This window comes from Physcomitrium patens, chromosome 2 (assembly GCF_059467195.1).
Source record: "Physcomitrium patens ecotype Gransden chromosome 2, ASM5946719v1, whole genome shotgun sequence".
Lineage (NCBI taxonomy): Eukaryota > Viridiplantae > Streptophyta > Bryopsida > Funariales > Funariaceae > Physcomitrium > Physcomitrium patens.
In genome coordinates this window covers 19,694,095-19,717,473 of record NC_143411.1, presented here as the reverse complement: position 1 = coordinate 19,717,473, position 23,379 = coordinate 19,694,095, and the positions used below count along the sequence as shown (strand labels likewise).

The following is a 23,379-nucleotide window of genomic DNA, read 5'->3' as shown; positions in this document are numbered from 1 at the left end:
TATTTCCAGACTTGTTTAATAAGCTTTTCTGTGACTGTCCCAGTGCATTGTCCTCGCTTATCTGGTCGGAAAGTGTTTCGTCCTCCCATGGGGTTTGCGATTGCTATCTGGTGCCTCGATTCTCAACTTTAAAGTCCATTGCACCTGGACCTTGCCAGATTTGATTACGAGTATCAATCTTCTTCGACATGGTGGCGAGGAGCGGATCCAGGAGTCGAACGGATCTATCAGCACAAAAGTCAATACTCGAAATTTCTAGCACGGCTGAGGAATCGGTCTGGATCTCAACAGCTTCCTGATTTCGCACCCAGCAATGGGTCTAGGGCTTCACGCTCCCCATTTGCTACCGATCGGATCCCGTGCAATTGAGACGCAGGGTCTACTCAAAATTAGTTGATTCAGTAGTAATTTTGATCGTCATTGAAACTTCGGCCTGTAGGTGACTCTGATACCGGAAAAAATTGTCATGATTGTCGTTTAAGCACCGTGCCATGCACTCTCTGGTCGGTGGTTTCGAATGAAACGAGGCAGAAGTGGCCAGATGGGCCTTTTCTTCCCTCATTCTGCTGCCGGTAATTCATCCGAGGAGTGTCTTCTTCTTCTTCTTCTTCCTATGGGAATCGGTCTGGAGAGAGACCGAGCGAGTGGAACGAAGACGAGATGGTCGCGGTGGTGGTGGTGGTGTGTGTGTGTGCATGCTTTTGAATGGTGATCAGGGATGAGAGAATACCACCAATGCCACCTCATTACCCACCTACTTGTCATGCCATTGGTGCGCCCTCACGCTCTGTTCACATCCTGCCTTACGAAACTCTTCCTGATCGTGTAACAACATAAAAAAAAACTTTTGGGGTGAATAAAAACGGGTTTCACATCTACACTTCTCTGGAAAAAGTTAGAAAGCAACAGAGAAAAAAAAATAAAAATGACGCAGCCCAAAATGGAGCTTTCAAGGTGGTGTTCTGACACATGCTGTGCATCCTCCGCTGTATATCTATGAACATATCTCAGTTCCATTGCAAAATCATTGTGGTTAATTCGAAAATCAACAACTGAAAACCAGCCGCATGTACGCCACTCAAACAGATGGTGAGATCTGTCGTGGGAATGGATGTGGAGCGGTGTAGATCAGGAAGTAGTATATGTTTTACTTGTTTATGTTTTTTTTCCCTCATTCGATGTGTTTTTTTCCCTTTGTGGGTTGGAGGTAAAGACGGAGTTCGGTCAGGGTCGGGCAGAGTTTGTTTCGTCCTTGGGAGCTGGAAGGAGGTTTGGGCTGCCGAGGAGGGTCAGAAGACGATCGCCATCGCCGATGCTCGCGTCTCGGTTGTCGTTTGGATGTGTGTTCCCAATCGCTGCCTCTCTTGCCGCGCCTTGGCCAATTTTCGCCGTTGGCCGTTGCCCCGCGCTGTCAAGGAGGCGTACCCTAGCTCCCGGCTTTGTAAGTTCTCAGCCAGCCACTCTTTCTCTCCGTCGCCGTTTCGTCGACTGCTCATAGGGATAGGACGTAATATTGGCAGAGTCTGGGTGGGGTGTCGATTGAGCTGATGCAGATAGTTGTGGTGTTGGTAGAAGGCTTGTGATGAGATAGATGTATTGGTTAGCTAGCGCAGGATCGTGAGTAGTCCAATGCGGGGAATTTGGACCGGACTGAGAGAGTGAGGCATGGTTTTGATGTGGTTTTGAAGGTTGTGAAGAGGATTGGAGTGTGCAGTGTGAGGTGCCTCGGAGGTTGAGGAAGGTGGTGTGTTGTGACTTGCGTCTTTGCACCCTGGGGATGGGGGAATGAAGAGATGTGACTCAGGTGTTGAGTCTTGGTGGAGGCCATTGTCGTTGTGGTCGGTATGGCGTGGAGTTGATAGGAAAATTGAATGGTTCCTTGACTCTTTATTGACCTCGTGAAGCTGATTTGTGTCATCTTATTTTTTTACTCGTGAGTCCATGGGTCATGTGAGCGGTCCTCTAAGGTTCAGAGCAAACATGTAGCTGACCCTGCATATTTCAACTTCTGCAATATTACTGTGCCGAGAATGCCCCCCTTTCCTGTCTCTTATTTGAGGATTCTGCACATGACGCGATGGTATGGATGGATAATGTTTTATGATTTTAGGTTTCGTACTTCACAAACTCACATTTTCTCTGTTATGGATCACCATTATGCTTTCAAGGCTTTTAAACCCTAACTGTCCGATGCTCTTGTAAATGTTGTACTCGCGTCTTGTTTTGTTTATATTCTCTGTAGCGCTTTGCCGACGATGAGATGTATTTGCTTCTCGCGACTCCCGAATCTATTATCGTGACTTGCATAGCCGAAGCCTCAACAGCATGTATTTTTTTTATTTATTTTTCTCTGACGAATTTCAGCTGTTCCTTGGTATCTTTTTCTTATGTTGCAGTCGATTTCTGGAGATGTCCTTATAGTGAGCAATCGTAGTGCACAAGGGTTATCTCCCCTTTGAGTCCTTGTCCGTGCGTGCCTGTATGTCTACCTTACAGACGTATTATGTTATCTTCTAAAGCAGCTTAATCAAGCACGCTAACACGAAAGGCACTCTGATGCCTCTAAATCACGTCGAGATTTGTCTTTCAATTTCGTTCGAGTTTTTTTTGTTCTGCCGCATTTGATAATCCTTTTAGGGTTAATGCGAGTTGTGGTCGTCCTGGCTCAACTCTCTTTGATCAGATGGGATGGTTTTTTTTATTTATTTTTGGTTTTTGTGTGTTACTCGAATCACATGTTACGTCTCTTTGAGCATCACGGGCCAGTAGTTTATAGAGGGGTTGGAAATGTTGGGAGCCCTCAGTGTCGTTGTAACATTTTCTCATGGACGGCCCTTGCGTATTTCAATACAAACTCCGGTTATTCTCCCCATGTACCTGGCCGCTATTGACTAAGACCAGTTTAGTTCTTTTGTGAATTTTGGATCATTTTAAATTTTTTGTGTTTAAATGAGTTTACGAACGATAACCATTGTGCGGATTGCAGGAGTTGTGTTCCGTTGGCAATTGCTGAAATACGACAACAGAGGTGAAAGTGGAGAGGACACGGTCCTTTAAGGTGGGGAGAAGTGTGAGGGAGGGGGAATGGACAGCGCGGTATTAGATGATATTATAGTGCGGCTGCTCGAGGTACGGACTGGGCGGCCGGGCAAGCAAGTGCAGCTTTCGGAGGCCGAAATCCGTCAGCTTTGTGTCGCGTCAAAGGATATATTTTTGTCCCAGCCTAACCTTCTTGAGCTTGAGGCGCCAATCAAGATCTGTGGTATGTGTACAATTCTCATTTCATACCACTATCTCATAGTATTAGTCCCTAGTGGTTTTGGCAATTCATGTGAATGCACGGCAGAATGAGCTTGAACCATGCTGTTTAGCGTTATGATGAGCACAAGCTGGCAATGTCCGGTCTTCAATCATTGATGTAACACTGAATTGGACATTGACGTGATTCATAGTCATCCATGCACTTTTTATTTTTTATTTTTTTATTTTTGAATCGATTTAAAAATTTGAAAGTGGAGTAATATTGCAGATCTTTCTAGTACTTAATTGAATGAGCTTTGCTGAATCTAGCTGTTATAGTTACTGTTTAGGCACCTGTTAGTTCCACACTTTGTCCATTCGCCTCGTAGCTAGTCTTTGACAAAGTGCTGACGTAATGCTCTAGGTGATATCCATGGACAGTATTCCGACCTCTTGAGACTGTTCGAATATGGTGGCTTTCCCCCCGAGGCAAATTACTTGTTTTTAGGGGATTATGTGGACAGAGGGAAGCAGAGTCTAGAAACCATCTGCCTCCTCTTGGCATATAAAATCAAGTACCCAGAGAACTTCTTTTTGCTAAGAGGTAATCATGAATGTGCATCAATCAACCGAATATACGGCTTCTACGATGAATGCAAACGCCGTTTCAACATACGGTTGTGGAAGACGTTTACAGATTGCTTCAACTGCTTGCCCGTGGCTGCCTTGATTGATGAAAAGATTCTCTGCATGCATGGAGGCCTCTCTCCAGAGCTCAAGAACTTGGATCAAATTAAGAAGATTGCACGGCCAACGGACGTGCCTGATGCAGGCTTGTTGTGTGACCTTTTATGGGCGGATCCTGACAAAGATGTAGCGAGCTGGGGAGATAATGACCGAGGAGTTTCCTACACATTTGGTCCAGATACGGTCTCTGAGTTTCTCCAAAAACATGACTTGGATCTTATCTGCCGAGCCCATCAAGTACTGTTATCCACACTATGAATTACTCACTGTTCTAATTTGAAAGCGTCTAATCATGTGTTCTAATGAAATATATTGTTGCACTTAGTCATGCCTGAAGAGGGGTTGGTAATTGTTCTACTAAAAAGATCATATCGGTGCTTGAGCATTAGCGGAACCCGTGGAAAAGTATACACATGCGTAGTGTTGATTTTACAAATTGTACAATGTGATTCAGTCTCCTAATGGGTAGAATTACCTTATTCCTGGTGTGTTTCAAGTACTGACATGTGTGAATGTCACATGCAGGTAGTGGAGGATGGTTATGAGTTTTTTGCTAAACGCCAGCTGGTCACTATTTTCTCTGCACCAAATTACTGTGGTGAATTTGATAATGCGGGTGCGATGATGAGTGTGGATGATACTCTCATGTGCTCGTTTCAGATTTTGAAACCGGCAGAAAAGAAACAAAAGTTCGTCTCCTATGGCAATAATGTATCACGACCTAGAACACCGCCTCGGGCAGTCCAGGTCAGCAGATTTTGAAGTATGAGAAATTCACTTGGCAAAGTTACCGATTGTTTCGTATATCATGGTACTAGAATGAAAGTGCGTATGTTCGAGGGAAACATAAATGTCTAGTATGAATGCATGCAATTGTGCATTCAATGACTTCAAGTAAAACTCTGAGATTTGTGTTTCTGGTGAGAGGGTCAGGGATAATGCCAGATGCTGGTCATGAGTGAGGGAAAGAGAGTTATTTACAGTTAAGCACCTTTGACGCGGAAGCCTTATCCACTTGGGGCACCGTTCTGGGATGGCAGCGACTGAGTGTGGACTTGCTCTGAGTGAACAGCCTTATTAAGTAGGCTACCTAAGCAGGTTGCTGCGCTGCTGGAGTTTGTGGCTCGCAGGAAGTTGAGAATGGTTTTTGTGACCCACACACACATACACACACGCATGCTTGCACGCATTGCAGCGCAGGGCAGTGTAGTGCAATGCAAACACAAAACATAGTAGTTATAGTCATGACGGAAGCTGAAGCGGTGTTCTTCGGAGGGCGGTGTCCCACCTTAATACGATTGCGAAGGCAAGGGGGTTTGACAGGGTGGGATTGGGGTTGTTGGGGCGTCAAATTTCTCTTGGCGGTGATCTGCACCAGAGCTGTTTTACCAATCGTAGTTTATGTACATTAGGGAGCATGAGTACCCCCTTTCATGTCACTCGATCTCATTTTTCATTTTATTCAGGCTCATGGCTTTAACGTGTTTTGCAGTTTCTTCTCTGCTCGACTGTGTTCCTGTGGATGTCTCTCTCTGAACATACTCCATCCCTTTCCCTGCTAGAACGTTTCCAAGTCTCAGAGGACGTGGTTTACATTAGACGTCGTCCTCTTGTCCATGTCCATGCTTGCATTCTTTATTGTCTTCAACATCATTCGGTGATAGCGTTCTCCCAATGCACATGTAATGTAATTGACTCACATTGTTCTATGCCTGTTCTTTCCATGGATGAGGTATAGTTTGTATATGAGTGGCCAAGTATTGATTGGAGCATGTTTTTTCACCCTCTGGAATGAGATATTCACCTCTGTTATTTGCCCTTCATGGTTGAACTAAATTATTTAGTTGCTCTCTGCTTGGTACTTTACAATGTGCTTTTAGTCACTCTTTCATTGATGAAAAAATTTAGTTTTGTATGCTTCTGGACAATAGTAATTTTAAATAATTCAGGAAGTGCTGACTGGTATGATATTGTGCATAAATGATTGTATATCATGTGGTTTAAGAGCGGAAGGTGGAAAAATCTCGGATTTGTCCTAGAGATGTAAATGAATATTGCGCCTCTTGATTGAATACAATGGGATTTTTTGAAGGAATTTACAAATCTTATGAAATAAAGCTCAAAATTACTGAATTTTATTCATGAATAGAAAAAAATTATATCTGAATTCAATGAAATGAATATTAATTGGTAAATATAACCACAAGTTGATTGAAAGTACTTTACAAGCACAAATCTTCAGAGATATATACATACATGAAGTTGATATTTAGAAATGAACAACAATACATTTTAAAACTTAATTGGGTAATTATTGAAATGCAAAAAGAATACAAGATTAATATATATATATATATATATATATATATATATTTGTTGAGTTGTATGAAATTTCACCCATTTTAAATGTCATTGTATTTGTAAGATATATATATATATATATATATATATATATATTTATGTAGTATTGTATTTTTAATGTGACTTTTTAAGTTATTATTAATAACATATAAATAATATATTGACTTGATTCTATGTGAACTATTTCTCAAGTGGTGCAATTATAAATTAAGCTTCCAATTTTACAATTTATCTTCTTGCAAAAAAACACACATCTTATAATAAGGTTTTGATTTTTTTCAATAACTATCTAATTTGGGTTAAAAAACTCCTGGCTATCCATGTTCTTGCTATCAAAGTATAATTCCTATGCCAATAAGTCCTTCAAGTATTAGTCAACTTATTTTAAAATTGTCCAACTTGAAAGTCTTTTATAATGGTTTAGTAGCTTTTGTACTCTCATAAAAGTTCCTATGATTTTTAAAAAAAAAATCCTTCTGAACTTTTCTTAATCTTCCAAAAATGGTAACATTGTACTTGTAGCTTCTATATTCTTTCAAAATCTTCTAAAAGCTTTTAAAGAAATATATCTTAAAAACTTGAAGTATGTCATTATTATTTAGCAGTATTTTGTATGAGATTTTGTTATAATAATGGTGATAAATTCAATTACGTCTTACTTTAAACACCATTTTGTTCTAAAGTGCACACACTATTATTGTGTTGGTATAATCTTTTGCAACTTTGTACTTCAACAATATGTTAATCTTACAAAATAATATAAAATATTTAATAAAAAACATACACTTACTTTTTAAGTATAAAACTTTAACTAAAATCTATTAGATTAGTTCTTAGAGAACAAAAGAATAAAACACAATTGAACATGATTGATGAAAAGAAAAATAAGAGCATTAAAATTAAAGAAATAAAGCCACAAAAACTAAAGACGTATGTAACGAAGAAATTCCAAAAAAATTACAATATACAAGAAACAAGTAAAGAAGTCTATATAATTTGAAGAGATAATTAGCTGCCATAATATGTAAATCATTTGATCAGTCAATTCAAGAGGCCTCAGTTCATTTTCTTTATATTTAGAAAAATCAACTCAATGGCTAGATACTTCTAATATAAGACAATTTACTTATTTTAGGATATCTTTTCTTACATAATTAAAAAATTATCTTATAGTAATAAAATTTTTAGGATATTTCTTAAACTTGTTGTTTTATAAGATTGTGGTTATGAAACGACAACATGCAGTTATCAAGGTCTCCCTTTTAACGTGCACTAGAATTGAAGCCTTCTCCATTCACATACATATAACTATTTTGACTTATTAAGCTTAAATTCATTAATAATATCTTTCGTGCCTTATATTAATAAAACTTTGTGTCTTGTATAATTTAATATAGAACAAGAAGGATAATGTCTTACATTAGAAGGACTTGATGATAATAATAGTAATAATGATGATATGCAATAAATGTGAGCTTATTTCAACACATGCATTAGCATGAAGTACATCCTCTCTAAACTTAAGGGGTTTTATATCTAGAAGTCCACTTTAAAAGATTGTAATAAAAAAGATTTATTTCATATCTCTTATTTAATTAAGAAAAAATATTCTATAAAAGTCTTGGTTTTTGGAGATAGTATAAAAGAAGAAGAGACCACAAAATGGAATAGATTATTCTTTTATTACGAGTATAATCTTGTTAGTGCATACCTTAATTCTAATAATAATGATAATAACTTATCATATAGTTATTTAAAAAAAGTTATTATATTTCTTTTTAAATTTTTGTAAAATATATTTTTTGAAGCAAAGCTACCACAAATTCTGAAGACAATACTATTTATCTCATATAGAAGAAAAATAAAATTTATCTCATTTTTTCTTTTAAAAAGATATTTTTAGACTCTTCTACTGGAAGACTTAGTTATATTTATCCTATCTTAAGAAATATAAAACATACATTTTTACTAATAAAGGACTAAATAGACATTATTGGAAATCAATGAATATAAGCTTTGAATGTATGTATAGTTATATGTATGTGAATGGAGAAGGCTGAATGGAGAAGGCTTTCATTCTTGTGCATGCTAGCAATGGACAAAATAAACGACCTTGCATTAAGAAAACTCAATAATTACATGTTATAATTGTTGTTTTGTAAAATTTTAAAATTTAAAATGATTATTAATATAAGGGAAAGTTAAATAGACCCATCTTTGATGAAGAATATGGTAATCATGATGGATGTAGTTGGTTGCAAATCCAATAGTGGAGAAATGAATCTCGAGATTTATTATTATTATTATTATTATTTTCTTTATAATGGGTAGGTTGATTTTATAAAAACTTGGATCTAGTTAACATTCTCCTTAATACATGAATCTTTTTTTTTGATTTTTTTAAAGGAAAATTACCTGGAATAAGTAAATTGTCCTATATTAGAAGGGCCTAATCATCATTGTGTGTCAAGCCATGCATTTATTAAAAAAAAAAACGGAGGACGAAAAGGATGGACGAAAACGGCAGAATCCAACTCACGTGGGGATGCCGATTCCACGCGGAACAGGCGCAGCGAAGGGGAGGAGGTGCCACGCCCGGTTGCATGGCGTCATGCATGCGGTGGTGGTGCCCACGGGTCCAGAGCGCTCGTCGGTGGGCAGTTTCATCATCGCGGAGGAGGGTATTATGGCCTGGCTTCTTCTGAGATTGCGGGAGGTTTCTGAAGGATGTGGTGGTGCTGATGGTGTATTGCAGTTGACACTGCCCCTCCCTCCTGGAGTGTATGTTGCAAAGGGCTTCGCTCTTACAATGGTTCGGAAGTTACGGGAGGTTTCTGATTCAGATTGCGAACATGCGAACACTACGTTCATGGACATGCATGTGTCGTTTTTTCTGCGGGGGTTTGGGGTCAGGGTGAGGCAAACGTGGGGATTTCATCGGTTGTGCCGTTCCTGTCGCAACCATGATAGAATTCCGATGGTCATCGTCGGATTTGGTCGTGTGTGCGTGTGTGTATAGCTTTTCGAAGACTTGAGGAAGTTGTTGTGTAGTGTTTTGGAGCTTTTGAGACTGTATCTGGTCACGTTGGTCATTGCAATGGCGATGGTGAGAGAGGGCGTTGTTGTCCCCGAGCCGTCATGGATGCGGGAGGGGAACATGGCGGAATACAGAGCCGAAGAGGCGGGGTACGAGGGCTCCTGGTTCGCAGTGAAGATTGTGAAGCTGCATTACAAGAGCTCGGGGGAACGCAAGGTGTGCCATCAGGTGTACGTGCAGTACCGCGACTTTACGGTGTCGGATGACCCTGGCAGTGAGCCCTTGCATGAGTTTGTGATGAAGGACCAGCTGCGGCCCTTTCCGCCCGAGCTTCAACAAACGAGATGGAGGGTGCGTGACGCTGTGGAGACGATGCACAACGATGCGTGGTGGGTAGGCTTCATCAAATACCACAACTCTAAGGAGAACACCTACCGAGTCTACTATGGCGTGGGGCAAGCAGAGCTCGATTTACCGCATTCTCACATTAGATGTCGCCTGGAGTATGTTCGCCCCTCGGGTTCTGATCTTCGGTGGAGCTGGAGACGTGTTTGCCCAATGCAGGTTTGCTCGATTATCTCTTTCCTATTAAACATCGTTATTTTCATGACATTCATGATGCCTGAAGGAGAAAATCGTGTTTTGTGCTAAAAAATGCATGTCGTAGTAAAGTGTCGCTCCCCAAACACATCACCAAACCATGAGTTTAGGATTATTTCTATTCTAGCATTCTTGTGTGTTAGATCTGAAAATGATGGTTTGCGTGGATTTTCTGACAGGATCCGCCAGCTTGGGGGCCACGGGTGAATAAGAGAGAGCTGCAGACACAGTCAAGACTGAAGGTGTCCCCACGTCGCCTAGTTTACGATTCCGATCACTCTTGGGACGAGGACAAAGGACGAAGGAGAGGGCGTCAACCGACCAAGAGGCCGAGGTTGCAGAGAAAGAGTGTATCGGGCAAGCCGCGAGCTCGGACGCGGATTCGCGTGATCAAGTTTCCGAAGCCCGGGATGGAGATCACGACCACGAATCTGCCGCCGCATCCGCCAAAGGTGTCAGAGCAATCAATCGTCTGCCTCACCCCTGGATCATCACCTCCAGCAGACAGTCCTCCCCACGATTCCAACATCACGCGCGCATCGGATCCCCAGTCGCAAATTGCACTCGCAACTACAGAACTATCCCCACAACGAAGGCCATTGTCGGCGACATCCTCATCATCATCAACGAGCAGCAGTAACAACTCGGGTTCCAGCTCAAAGTCCAGCTCCGAGGACGTCGATGCCGATGGTGACAATTCCGAAGAGGATGAATCTGTGCACACGCGTACCCACAACAGAGGAACAGTGTCAAAGGGGCTACCAGATTTCTCAATATTCACAGATTTTTCTGCCGACAGGGTCATTGAGGACCGGGCGGCGTATAAGAAGCTGTTGGAGAGATTTCGAGACAGTTCGAAGGGAGTCCTGGACAAAAGGCGGCATGAGCTCCTGCAAGGCATCCGGCACGAGCTTCAACTCCCCCTAGAGTTTTGTTGGCAGGCGCACTGTGAAGTGTTCGGCGTCCTCGAGTGAGGGAGGGTAATGAAAAGTCTTTCATCTTTCATTTCCACTGAATGCTTACCACTTTGTAGAAAAGGGAATTGCTCGTGGCTGTTTGAATAAAAGTGGGGGTTTTGAGTGCCCATCTCATGTCCTGTACACGGCGTTGGGTGGTCGTAGATACTCACAATGCCTTCAAAGGGTTTTGCTGATGCACACCATTCGACTCAGAGCAACCTTTCCATGTTCTGGGACTTCATCACAACGATTTTTATCATTTTTAAATTAAAAAAATTGTTTCCTTCTTGGGCGCGCAAAGGTGCTGTGCCAAATGGCTCACTATCGCTTCACGAAACAGTTGGTTAAAGACATTTGTGAGTGGATTTCTTTCCTCCAAGCCAAAGGCTGCTCTGGATCTCTCATTTCACTGAATTGTTCATCATAAACTATTCCACTGCTAACAAAAATTTCAACAATAAGTTTGGTACTGAAAATCAACACATTAGAAATGGAAGTTCGTTTAGTTTCCAATGATAATATATATATATATATATATATATATATGTATAGATCAGATTTTTTTGTGTTTTTTGTTTTTTGTTTTTGTTTTTTGTTTGTTTTTTTTTTTTTTTTTTCCTACAAAATGGATCAGAATTATCATTTTTGCAGTGTATTGTTGTACTGTAGAAATCATGTAATTTAATTTTCTGCTCCCCGTTGTTTTCGTGTGTTTTGTATGATGACATTTAAAATGGATTTTTATTAATAATTATAACTGTTGAAAGTGAAAGGACCACAAAGAATAGTGTGATAAATCTATGCTTTCAAAAATTAGACACACAAACACACACACAATGTATGTAAATAACATGTTTATTTTATATGTTGTAGGCAATGACTCATAAGCCTTTTTTATTTTTATTTTTTCCTTGTGAGACGCTTATGAATTATACCACGTTTTTTTTGAGGTATTATATGCCTTTTCAAATCTCAACTTTAAATCAGTCATTACCACAATGTCTTGCATATCATTTATGTTAGATTGAGTATTTTATTTAATTTACTTGTTTATACTAAGAACACATTGAAGACAAAAAACAGAGATAAAGAGTGTTAGTTTATACATACATACATACATACATACATATATGTATGTATGTTGATTTTTAAAATATTTTATAACTATATTATAAAAAAATAAAGAATCTTTTATTTAAAATATAAACATCATATATATGCATATAAATAAATAAATAAATATATATATATATATATATATATATATTTTTGATAGAATATGATTTTAAAAAAACAATATTTGACACATGCAACCACAAAGAAATATAAATATTTACATTGAGATTTTACAAATTGGTTGGATTTAATAAGAACCAAATTGCAAACACATTACAAAAGCATTGATTTTTAATAAATAATTTAGGTGAATTTTATAACACCAACATTGTTATTAGGTGACAAATCCATAATTTGCAAAGTATAACTATCTGGTAGAAAAACACCACAAACATCTTCTACTCTACAATTCACATTATCTTCAACCAATTAATAATTGTTACATACATCCTTTTAAAATTGTATAGTTGAAAACACCCAAAATTTGCAAAGTACTTTCATTGCAGTCAATTTAAGGATATTTGACATACTTGCCTTTTACTTCTACATTACCAATTTGAAAGAGATATGTTCTGAAATGACCATTTTCTTCCAAAATATTTTCTACTTGTTTTCAATGCTTCTTTTAGATAGTAACAAAAAAATTGTTATTTTTATTGTTATTTTTATTGTTATTTTTTTGATAAAAAAGGCGTATAATATATATTGATGTCTTTGTATATATCTATCTACTAAAAGATTTCAAATTATACTAACACTCTTTGTTTTTTTATATATTTATTTAATCATAAGTAATGAGCTTGGTACCTATTTCTTTACCTATGAGCCCTTGGACTATAATATTTGAATTTAAAATTTTATATCATGCTCTGAGCATAAATGATATAAATTAACAAATACATAACTAAATAAAAAGACATTGAATTCACTTTTTTCAAAATTACTTATAATGATAATGATAATGATTATTTATATATTATAATTCAGATCTTGATGCAAAAAAAGAAAAGTTCCAATCAAATGCATTTGAGAAAAAAAAAAAAAAAAAAAAAAAAAATCTTAAAATTTTCCTTTCAATTTAAAAAAACATACTCTATCCTAATTAATGTTGTGATAAATGGAATCCACAACCTTACATACCCAAACAAACACTTTTTTCACTAAATCATTGAAATGAGTTCCACTAATTAAATCTTAAAATTTAAATCAAAAGAGTAACCATAATAACAGCAAGCTTTGAGTTTGCTCCATATTTGAGGGCTTGTTACCAATGGATGGACAAATCTACCCAATTTTAATAGATGGACATCCATAGGAATGCTCAGCCACGCACAAAATGCCTCTAAAAATCATGGACAAAGGATATCATGTCAAGGCACGGCATTAAGTGGCCTTCAATTCCCTCTTAATTCCCTGGTTCATTCAATCTTCCAAGATTGATTTCTTTGCTCTATCCTCCCACTCTGCCAACCCCTAATGTTGTTATTAACCCAGGATCAAAAGGAATGGAAAACACAAATCACATACTTCACTCTACAGTTATCCATGTGTTTACACTTGGATGGGATTCAATCTACTGCAGAAAGTGGCCCACCGCGGGCATGGATGACCAGGCTTTAGAAGGCATCTCCAGGGTCACAAACATTGGCTTACCTGCTGTGACTGTTTTTATCCATATCCTGGGAGTCGAGGATACTAGCCCAAAATCTCTGCAGCTTGGCGGGCTTTGTTAGTGATAGGTGCTTCAAGGTGTTGCAGCCTGTAGAAACTGCTCATCTGCATCGTTGTGGTTAGATGCCAGCCATCATCCCATTACGCTACCTGATGGTGCAAGGTGGCAATTGCCCTAATGCCTAGTACATCTCGCACATAGAAAAGTGCAACTATGAATGTGCTTCCATTTTTATGTTTTTAATCCTATTGCAAACTGCTGGAGACAGATCTGAGGGCCAGCCGATTCTGGGCTTGCCCATCTGAATGTGAAGATGCAATATTTCTCCAGACTCATGTTTGCACATCATCTCGAGTTGTCTCAGAAGAATCTGTCCCTATTGAATTGTTCCATGTTACCAGGTACGTGTGGGAATAGTGCCGATTCATCAGTAATGTTGGAAAAAGGATCCATTACCTAAATAAAACAACACAACAGCTAATAGAAGCCAAAAAAATCAATATACACCCTACATATCCTACTAAGTTTACGATTAAGCAGATATTCAACGATCCATACAGCAGGGACATTGAACAAAGTGATGTCAAAGGTCATGAGCTACTTTACATGTGAAAAATTCTATGATACAGTAGTTCTGAGGAACTACTTAGATTCATTTTACATCTACAGGCTACTCTTTGGAGATGATTCACCAGAGTAGACAACACAGTAGTGGAAGTCAATACCTTCCAAAGCAATGAGTACTTTTTCTAAGTCTACATTACTCTCTAAGCTTGATCGCTGAGGACCTTAAGAATCTATGAATGTGGCATTTCTACATATCTAACTCGATGGCTGTGGTCATGAGTTGATATAACTTATTCTTTCTAGGTCATCTGAATCTGGAACAGCAGAACCTTTATGGTACCATGCAGACGCGCACCTTTGTGTAACCATCATAAGACACCTTGACAATCTCAAATTGCAGTATAAGGACAAAGCCTGAGTTTAGTTACCTCGCTTTTGAATCTTGAAAAGAATTCGAGCGTGCGACACCCTAGAACGGGAGTCTCCATGCGACACCGTAGACATGGTCACGGTGCCAAACTCATCCTCGAGAAGCCTCGCCTGCCCAGCAAAATGAAAATTTGTGAATGAACAGTACCTTTTCAGAGTATGTATCGATTTAAAAAATAACCACGACATGGTTCCATACACAGTTAATCAAATTTCGTCTCTTGGAATTCCCAGCTACTTCCAAAACTTGATCCTTTCAGCACGGTCCTGAAATAGTGAGCTTCGTATCTTTTACACAAAAAAAAAAAAACGTCTGTAGTATCATCTCCTCTGGAACGATAATATGGTGGCATCACCTAATAGTTGCACAGCCAATGAACTCAATTGAACGTCTGACGGAGAGCACTTCCATAAATCAGAGAATTTTTTTCGTAGCCACTCACATTGTTTGTACCCCACGTGCCGCCCAGAAGAAAAAAAGGCTTAGGAGAAGCCCGGTACAGGAGACAGAATTCACATGCTTTCATAGCAAGAATCACGCAAATTCTCCTTAGTTTTTACGGTGTGACTGTTTCGTCCCAAAAAACACCTCCCGACAGACAGTCCTGGTATACACCACCATAGCCACCAAGACGATGAGGACCGCATTGACATCTGGTAATTTCAAGTGCTTAATACCCAATGTTGGCGTCGAGCTCGTGCTAATCCCCGTTTTTCGCACCCTCCAATCCTGCCCACTCTCTACATCCCCTTTGACAACCATGTCACATCCTCCCGGATCTTCTTCGCAGTACTGCTCTAATGTTTTCAATAGCTCCTCCATATTCAGTACTACATCAGCCCGACCCGACGAGAACTGAGGTTGATTAATGCTTGACGCTGGACTAGGGACCAAGGGTGAATTCGAATATCCAATGTTGGGGGAGCGTCGTGTTGAAAAATTCTCTGCTGCTGAAACTGTTGAACCAACGAGGGGAGATCGTGGAGGTGTCTCAGAGCTGAGGGGAGCATGGGAGGGCGGGAAAGGTGGAGCAGATTGTGCCCGCTGTTGCTGGATTGATATCTGCCGCATAGTGAGAAATATCTCAGCAAAATGTTGAAGTCTTTCCTCATCTTTGCTCATCCACTTCACATGAGATCTTTCGCTCTGGTTCACCATCATCGCTCGCTCCTGGAACAATGAAAATCGCTCGTGTGTAAGCTTCTGGAAATGCGTAGAAACAATGACCAAGTCTACCAGCATTACTTTTACGGACTTGAACCATGTATTCTGCGCTAGATACAGCAACAAAACCCACTCTTCATTGATCGTAAGGACGGCAGACTCATAAGCAAAGGACTACTCAGAACTCATTCAACACTTGATGATCATCAGGACCAGACACTGCGGAATCAAATATCAGTGAAACATAAACTACCTCTTCAACAGGAACTTGACGTGAGGGGCTAGGATATGTTTCACCCAGAGCTAATTCTGCGTCACTTCCAAATTGAACAATTTCTCTTGCAGTGCTGCGATTCCCCTCACCCGCTCCAACACAACTTCCTTGAACCTTTGCTTTCTCCGATGAGGCTGGTGGAGCTATTCTTTCAATTTGTGGAGCAGTGGCTAAACCGGTTGAAGTTACAGCGTCCACCTGATCCCTGGAGGAGCTTGGAGAAACAACATCAAACTTTAAGGGCCGTTGTCGAGAGGATGCAGCACTTAATGGTGAGGCGTCCAGGCACATATCTGGACACTGTCCAAGCTCATCAACAGCTATATTATTCCAGTCCCTCATTACTGAAACGAAACATTGAGAAGGTGTATTTTCAAAATTGCTAAGATGCACATCTCTGCTGTTTGGAAGCACGTAAGAATTCACGCTGTCTGCAACATTTAAGGGACTCTCGGGCGAATACGTGTTGAAGTTGCCGCTAGAAGCTTCTTCTCTTAGAGGAGTCCCAGGCGGATAACTGCCATCAGTAAGGGATGCACCAACCAAACAAGACTGCAAAGAATCGGCAGATTGCTCACACACGTTACATTGTTGTTCAACAGGTATAACCTTCCTGGAAAGCTTGCTCTGCGAATATGAATAGTATGCAGACTCAATGCATGTTACCGCATGTTGCCATCTCTGAAGATGCATCCTCACTCTCCTTCCCCGGAAGTGAGCCTGTATACGTGTCGCTGCTCGCTCTCGTGACCACCTCTCAAGTCGAAGGTGTTGAAGAATCATCATACCACGCCATCTCTGTTGAATCCTTGTCGCACAATCTATACGATATTGAAGCAATGATTGATAAAACCGTCGCTGCTTATATCTTCGCCATAGGGATTGAATCTTAACAGCGGCACACACTTTTTCCTCCAACTGCAAGAGTTCACTCTGAACAGCAGCAAGCGTCTCCAACTCAGCCTGCATGAGCATTTGCCGACATTTGAAATCACGCCAAGCCCGTTGGATGGTACATGCTGCTTCAAAAAGCATCCAGTAATGCTTTCTGACTAACATTCTCCGTGCGCATGCTTGTAATAACACCACCCTTTCAAAAAACATCCTAACCCTCTTCCTCACCAACCAGCCTCTGAAGAAGGTCTGAATCCTCAAAGCAGCTCTCTCCTTCACCTGGAAAGATTGTTTTTCTCTCTGCTGCAGCACTGACTTTTGCAGTCGCCATGCTCGTTGTATCATGCAAACTGAACTACGAAGTCGATGGAAAGATTTCAACGATCGGTTACTTCGAAAATAAGCCTGCATTCTCACTACAGATATAATTTGCTTTCGGTATGATTTCCTAGCAACCCACCCTCTGTATGCAGTCTGAATCTTCACAGCAGTATACTCCTGTAGTCTCAGGTGGCTGCGTAACTCCTGCAGGGATTTTAGTTCCTCCATTGCCATTCGCAGTTTCAGACGTTGCAAAATGATGGACCGCCTCCTTCTTTGAAGAAATACAACTGCGTCAAGCAAAACTTGGTACCTTTTCTGAGCTTGTCTTCTGCGCTCGCAGGCTTGTAGTACTATAATAGAATGCAACTTTTTTAAAAATGTTCTCCTGTCCAACCAGCCTCGATACAAACTCTGGATACTTGTAGCCGCAGCTTCCTGCTCCTTTAACTTCCGACTTCTAACTGTAAGCCACAACTTTTGTAATACCATGACTGTATTACGAACCTTTCGAAAATGCTTCCTTGCTCTGATCATCCGAGCCGATGCCTGTGACTTAAGCGCCTTTTCCTGCATTTCCAAATAAGATTTCCGAGCACAATAACCCCGAAAAAACCTTTGAATTGTCACGACAGCAACTTTCCTGGCTCGAGTAGGACACTGGATTGTCGATGTAAGGAAAGCAAATTGAACTGGAGTGGCCCCATTCTGCTGCTGCTTACCCTCATCGGAAGATACTGATCTAGGCTGAGGAGAGCTAATAGAATCTCTTCCTTCCTCAAAGCCATCGACTTCAACACTTCCAGACCAGTCTCTGAAGGATCCTTGATCCATCTGATCAGTCAAATTATTACATCTAACACTGACTTCATCAGTGCCACCTGTGCTCGCAGCGACGCCTTCCATTGGAAACTGCTCAGTGCCAGTGTAGTCATCGCCACGTTCGAAGGCATGCTCGTAGTCATATTGTCGAGGAGTGGGCCCTTCTAATGAATCTCGTCGCCCACCAATTTCCAATTGACTACGAAGGAAAACAGAAGGGGAATTCAGTGACCCTACCTCTCGTGGTGTTCCACTCACCGCCAAATCTTCGAAACCAATCAATCCTGTCAAATCAACTGCGCTACCAAACCTACTCCCAAAGCCGCTGATTGACCCAAAAGAGGAAGCGTTGCTCTCAGTATCTAAGCTATTTAAATCTGCAGGCACACTTGAGTCTCGAATAAGCCGTGATAGACTACTTTTACCGGCAAGCTGCTTCAAGCCTGACAAAGCCCCAAAAAAATTTCGAGTCGCCGAGGAAGTCCGGTGCACTACTGTCTCAGATCCTAAATCCTCCTCGTGAAATAATCGCATGCCTGGAGTCCTATCTAGCTTCTGTTTTAGCAAATGTCTAGAGGAGTTGTGGCCCCGCCTGGGAACCGGTGGGATGTCGGCTCTCTTCATTGTGCTATTTCAATGTCTCAAAATCCCTTCAACATATAGGATTCATTAGAAGCTGTCGAAGGGTACACGATCCATCGAATGAAGGAACCCTCGTCACATGCCGCCGGACACACAGAAATGCTACATTCATTCCACTAAACGATCTCCCAGGGAGGACCCTCAAATGTCTCCGAGATTCTACTCGTGCACATTTAGAGGCTCAAGAAGATTCAACAATGCTTTTTCCATGTATTTAACCTTTGTCTTGATCTAAATTGGAGGCATCCAGGACGCTCAACGACTCGAATCCAACCTTGCTGGTATCGGCATCTCCTTGCTATATTCCACAAGATGGGTGCAGGACAGCTTCCAAGTATAGTCTCATCATGATTGACCCCCATCCTAAGAATCCGAATCAACTTTGAAGTAGTAAGAGATCAAAAAGACAGGAAGCCTGCCATTTGTGATGATGCACCTATCCTGCTACTCAATATAAGTGAAATGAACAGAATGAATCCTTGGGGCAATTGTGAGTCGCAGAATTTGCAAAAACATCCACTACAGTCTAGAGAAAATAAACCTCAAACCCGACGTGTAGAATGTCAACGAAAATCCCCACCAGTGCCTCCGAATTCCATCTCGGGAGCCAACTAACAACTCGCAACTTCATGCATTATTGGCATGAGATCTGAATACATAAATAAACCTAAAAGAAATTGGGGTGAAATTTCGCTATACACCGAAACTTCGATATTTATCTTCCCTTTCCCACGTTCCCTTCTGGTCGCAGGCACTTCTGACAACTGCAGCAATACCGACATGTATAAGAAGTGCAAATACAAGTCTTCATATCCCAACCTCGACAAATCCAGTAACCTAGGGTTTTCATTCTCGCACCAATAGAGCGCTTCTGATCACAACACAGATTTGTCTGCACAAAATGGCACACCCCTCGATCAACATCCCCTTATCCACCACCAACCTAACCCTCGGCGCAATCTCCATACCAGCCCTCGAAATTGACTTACAAACCAAATCCTGGTTCTCATTACGACCCTGTCTACCGCAGTCCCACGATACAGTCACACCACATAACCATTTCTCCAACCTCCTACATTTCAGAATACCTCTCCACACTCTGACATCATTGGCTACGGCTAGAATAAACCACGCACGCAAGGGAAACGGAAATCGAGACTAACCCCACGCAAATCCAACGCGCAACCTCGAAAAGTGCGTCTACCGATGTGCTCCAGGCTCCACCTTCGACGTGCGAGAGGGCGTTGAAAAGACAAGGAAGAGACGAAGCGCATGAATTCGTGAGGGAGATCGCTCGTCCACCACAAATGTGGCCATTTCTCTGAGACTCACGCGAATCGCACCAACTCGCTCTCCCTCGTGTGTCACTGAGTGCAAGCTTGGGAGCCATTCCCGACGCAACATCTATTGAAACTTTAGATCTACCCCTCATTTAACCATTCCTAGATTTTATGGAGTCTACATAGTCAAGTTCCGAATACCTTAAATCTTCGATTAGAAGTGGTTGAAGCAATAATTGAAACTCGTAGATGAAGGCGCTGCTTTCCCGCCATTATTGAAGACCGAAACGTGGAGAATGTTGACGATGTTCTCCCTGTGATGCGCTGTCGGCCTTAGGAGGTTCCCGAGGGATCTGGATGGAGTGTGTCACGTTCCTCCCGTTCGTTATTTGTTCCCGGGCAGCTCGGCTGTTCGCAGAGCCCGAGGGGAACAAATTTAGATGGGAAATGAGATTTGTTGAGATCATTAAATGTAGCCAGCGCTTTCCACAATATTTACTGTAGAATACAGTAAATACTGTAACTACAGTATTTAGAATATAGTGGAGAAGTACTGTTTATTTTCTCCCCTTTTCTTTTTTGGTATACGAGACACAACCAGATCAATAGAATTTTATGTGTGTGAATATTTAAAATGGATTGAACAGCCATTGAACTGCCGCCAAGCTACTGCCGAACTACAATCAAATTGCCGCTACCGTTGCTGCCATTGACGCTGCCGCTGACGCTGCCGCTGACGCCTACCCTGTCGTCACTACTACTGCTACCCGCCACTGTGTGCTATCGCCGTCCTACTGTTGTTCTGCTGCCTTAATCCATAATCTCTCCTTCAAAAAAATAAAAAATAAATAAAAATAATATTTTTATTTTTCAAGTTCAAGTTTATCATTTTATTTGACTTTATATTTTAAGGTATGTTTTACTCAACTTTTCTACTTGATTTTGTATTTTTTCTACAGATTTATTTATAATGAGTGCTTCAACATCTTCAACTACTTCTACTATGGTTCCAACTATTACTAGTGCATCCCAACATTTTCAAGCTCTTTTATTTCTACCATTGACTATTGTCAAGGACAAGAATATGATAAAGACAAATAAATAAGTGAGACTTCTCTCAAAGAAAGATAACAAAATAGAAATAATTTGATAAATATATATTAAGAAAGAAACTAGAATGGCTATTACCAAAAGCCAAGAAAACTAGAGATCCTTGAAACTACACTGGAAGTAAGAAAGGAGTTGACAAGAGTGAAGAAGGCTTCATTCTTGTCTCTATATATACTATCTAATTAGGGGCTATGTAGCGACATTCTATAAGATCTCCAATATGGGTTGATTTTATAGGACACATGCCTTGACTTATCAAGCAAGTTTTTCTATGTGTGGGTCACATAGTTAGCTTGGTCTTCAAGCTAATAATATGTGTGGTACATGGCCCACTTGTTGACCACGTTTCTAACCCCAAAAAGTCAATTAAAGATACGAATAAAGTCAAAGCAGCGTCTATAAAGCTTCTAAGAAGCTTCCATACCAAATATTATAGAATTAACTTACTTTTACCTACTTTTACTTACTTCTACTTATTTATACATGTCATTATTGGCTTACATGTATATGTCCGTGACAACTATAGATGGAAATAATTATCTATTATAGGCAAAAATGGCAAAAATAAATTTATTTATAGAACAACTCTAGGATGCCATTATGTTTCAAGAATCTCCTACAATAAGTATTTCTATTCTTCTTGCTATTCGTTGGAAAGCACTTCTTCTCCTTTGTCATCATCTTGTACTTGCATTACAACAACAATACTTGAAAATGGAAGATCTTGCAGAACTTTGGAAGAATCTTAAATCCAGGTTTGATCATCAAAAGACCATTTTCCTTCCATGCGTACTTCATAATTGGATACATTTACATGTCTTGGATTTTCTAAATTTAAATGCTTTCAATAGTAAATTGTATAGAATTATCTCAGAATTATGATTATATACACAAAGCATCTCTGAAGAAGAAATGATTGAGAAAACTCTCTCTACATTCCCTCCTATATTTGCTATGCTTGCACAACAATATAAGAACATAAAATTTTAGAGTCATTTTGATCTCATGTCCTATCTACTTCTTGCGAAGAGGCAAAATGAGCTACTCTTGCGCAATGCGGAAGCTCGTCCTATTGGAACTACAGTTCCAAAATCTCATGTACTTAATATTTTAAAATCTAAAAAAAAATTATATAAACATGAGAAACATGCTTATAAATATGAGGGTAGTCATAGTCATGACCATTTCTATTCATATAGAAAGAATAAACGTTCTACTATTAATTATAGTAGAAAATAAAAATCAAAGATGCATTCTTGTCATAAGTGTGGAATGATTGGACATTTAGCACATGCATGCTGTACTTCAGAATATTTTATTAAAATATTCTCAAAAAAATAAGAAACTATGAGCTGAGGCTCATGAAGTTCATACCATAGATGCGTCTATGGATTCAATTGGTGTTGATGACTTAGAGGCTTATATAAATGACAAAACCTCCAAAGATGAATCAAATGATGCGCTCATTGATTCTGCAATAACACATACTATTTTGTAAGATAGATAATTTTTTATTGAAAAAGCTTCAACTTGGCAAATTAAAAATATGATGACCATGGCTAGAGCAAATGCATTTTGTTTCCAAGAGGGCACATTGATGGTAAAATTATCTGTGGATTCCATCATAAAATGTAAACATGCGATGTTTGTATCCTCAGCACCTCAGAGTCTGATCAGCTTCCAAGTTGTGCATATTAATGGTTATCACCTCTCGACCGCTATTTTAAATAGAAAAGATATTTTTGTTCTTGCAAAGAACCATAAAGTTGTTGAAAAAACTTTTGCTATAGAAAATGGTTTAGACCGAATTGTGATTCGGCCTCCCATTATATTTAATTTTACATCATCTATCACAAAGAGTCGTATTTCTCTCTGGCATAGATGATTGGGACATCCAAAATCTTCATTATTTAGAAAGATCATTCCATGTATAACTGGGCACAATTTAAAGCCTACGGATGTAGACTCTATGGAATTATGTCATACATGTGTGTGAGGTAAAATGATTACTTGGCCTTCAATTTAGAAACTTCTACAAGAATTACCACCAATGCTTGAAAGATTGCATGGTGATATTTGTGGTTCTATTAATCCAATATCAGGACCATTTCATTATTTTTTTGGTCCTTGTTGATGCATTAGG

The 23,379-nt window shown here is 39.9% G+C and overlaps 3 protein-coding genes and 1 long non-coding RNA gene across 11 annotated transcripts; 2 read left to right on the top strand and 2 right to left on the bottom strand.

Annotated features, from left to right (window-relative positions):
• Positions 1 to 1,038: 1,038 nt before the first annotated feature.
• LOC112278913 (serine/threonine-protein phosphatase PP1 isozyme 1) lies at positions 1,039 to 5,482 on the top strand. Of its 6 annotated transcripts, none has more exons than XM_024512824.3 (5): positions 1,174 to 1,441; positions 2,987 to 3,262; positions 3,665 to 4,224; positions 4,513 to 4,734; positions 5,060 to 5,482. In XM_024512824.3, the coding sequence occupies exons 2-5, from the start codon at positions 3,085 to 3,087 to the stop codon at positions 5,066 to 5,068; spliced, it is 969 nt and encodes a 322-aa protein (XP_024368592.1). In that variant the 5' UTR covers positions 1,174 to 1,441; positions 2,987 to 3,084; the 3' UTR covers positions 5,069 to 5,482. The 6 variants fall into 6 exon arrangements, with proteins under 6 accessions (XP_024368588.1, XP_024368592.1, XP_024368593.1 ...); XM_024512825.3 differs by having other exon boundaries at positions 4,921 to 5,482; XM_024512822.3 differs by lacking the exon at positions 5,060 to 5,482 and adding an exon at positions 1,689 to 1,741 and having other exon boundaries at positions 1,302 to 1,441; positions 4,513 to 4,777.
• A 3,813-nt stretch (positions 5,483 to 9,295) lies between these two features.
• Positions 9,296 to 11,242, top strand: LOC112278912 (uncharacterized). 2 transcript variants are annotated; one of them, XM_024512819.2, is made up of 3 exons: positions 9,296 to 9,949; positions 10,165 to 10,965; positions 11,107 to 11,242. In XM_024512819.2, the coding sequence occupies exons 1-2, from the start codon at positions 9,446 to 9,448 to the stop codon at positions 10,957 to 10,959; spliced, it is 1,299 nt and encodes a 432-aa protein (XP_024368587.1). In that variant the 5' UTR covers positions 9,296 to 9,445; the 3' UTR covers positions 10,960 to 10,965; positions 11,107 to 11,242. The 2 variants fall into 2 exon arrangements, with proteins under 2 accessions (XP_024368587.1, XP_024368586.1); XM_024512818.3 differs by lacking the exon at positions 11,107 to 11,242 and having other exon boundaries at positions 10,165 to 11,069.
• A 2,183-nt stretch (positions 11,243 to 13,425) lies between these two features.
• Positions 13,426 to 13,853, bottom strand: LOC149989778 (uncharacterized). The gene is made up of 2 exons (XR_016501794.1): positions 13,714 to 13,853; positions 13,426 to 13,523 (listed from the first exon to the last, which is right to left on the bottom strand). It is a non-coding gene; the product is annotated as an uncharacterized LOC149989778 (long non-coding RNA).
• Positions 13,854 to 14,310: 457 nt separating this feature from the next.
• Positions 14,311 to 20,212, bottom strand: LOC112276236 (uncharacterized). 2 transcript variants are annotated; one of them, XM_024507378.3, is made up of 4 exons: positions 20,010 to 20,212; positions 16,147 to 19,610; positions 15,172 to 15,899; positions 14,311 to 14,839 (listed from the first exon to the last, which is right to left on the bottom strand). In XM_024507378.3, the coding sequence occupies exons 2-3, from the start codon at positions 18,826 to 18,828 to the stop codon at positions 15,279 to 15,281; spliced, it is 3,303 nt and encodes a 1,100-aa protein (XP_024363146.1). In that variant the 5' UTR covers positions 18,829 to 19,610; positions 20,010 to 20,212; the 3' UTR covers positions 14,311 to 14,839; positions 15,172 to 15,278. The 2 variants fall into 2 exon arrangements, with proteins under 2 accessions (XP_024363146.1, XP_024363137.1); XM_024507369.3 differs by having other exon boundaries at positions 16,147 to 19,738; positions 20,010 to 20,207.
• Between the last annotated feature and the right edge of the window lie 3,167 nt (positions 20,213 to 23,379).

Bases quoted from the DNA above. Each gene is read 5' to 3' on its own strand.
- LOC112278913 (XM_024512820.3), top strand. From the start codon at position 3,085: ATGGACAGCGCGGTATTAGATGATATTATAGTGCGGCTGCTCGAGGTA. The intron at 3,263-3,664 runs GTATGTGTACAA...GTAATGCTCTAG, and splicing joins GGCGCCAATCAAGATCTGTG to GTGATATCCATGGACAGTAT. The intron at 4,225-4,512 runs GTACTGTTATCC...TGTCACATGCAG, and splicing joins TTATCTGCCGAGCCCATCAA to GTAGTGGAGGATGGTTATGA.
- LOC112278912 (XM_024512819.2), top strand. From the start codon at position 9,446: ATGGCGATGGTGAGAGAGGGCGTTGTTGTCCCCGAGCCGTCATGGATG. The intron at 9,950-10,164 runs GTTTGCTCGATT...ATTTTCTGACAG, and splicing joins GACGTGTTTGCCCAATGCAG to GATCCGCCAGCTTGGGGGCC.
- LOC112276236 (XM_024507378.3), bottom strand. From the start codon at position 18,828: ATGAAGAGAGCCGACATCCCACCGGTTCCCAGGCGGGGCCACAACTCC. The intron at 15,900-16,146 runs GTAGTTTATGTT...TCATTGTTCCAG, and splicing joins GTCAAGTTCCTGTTGAAGAG to GAGCGAGCGATGATGGTGAA.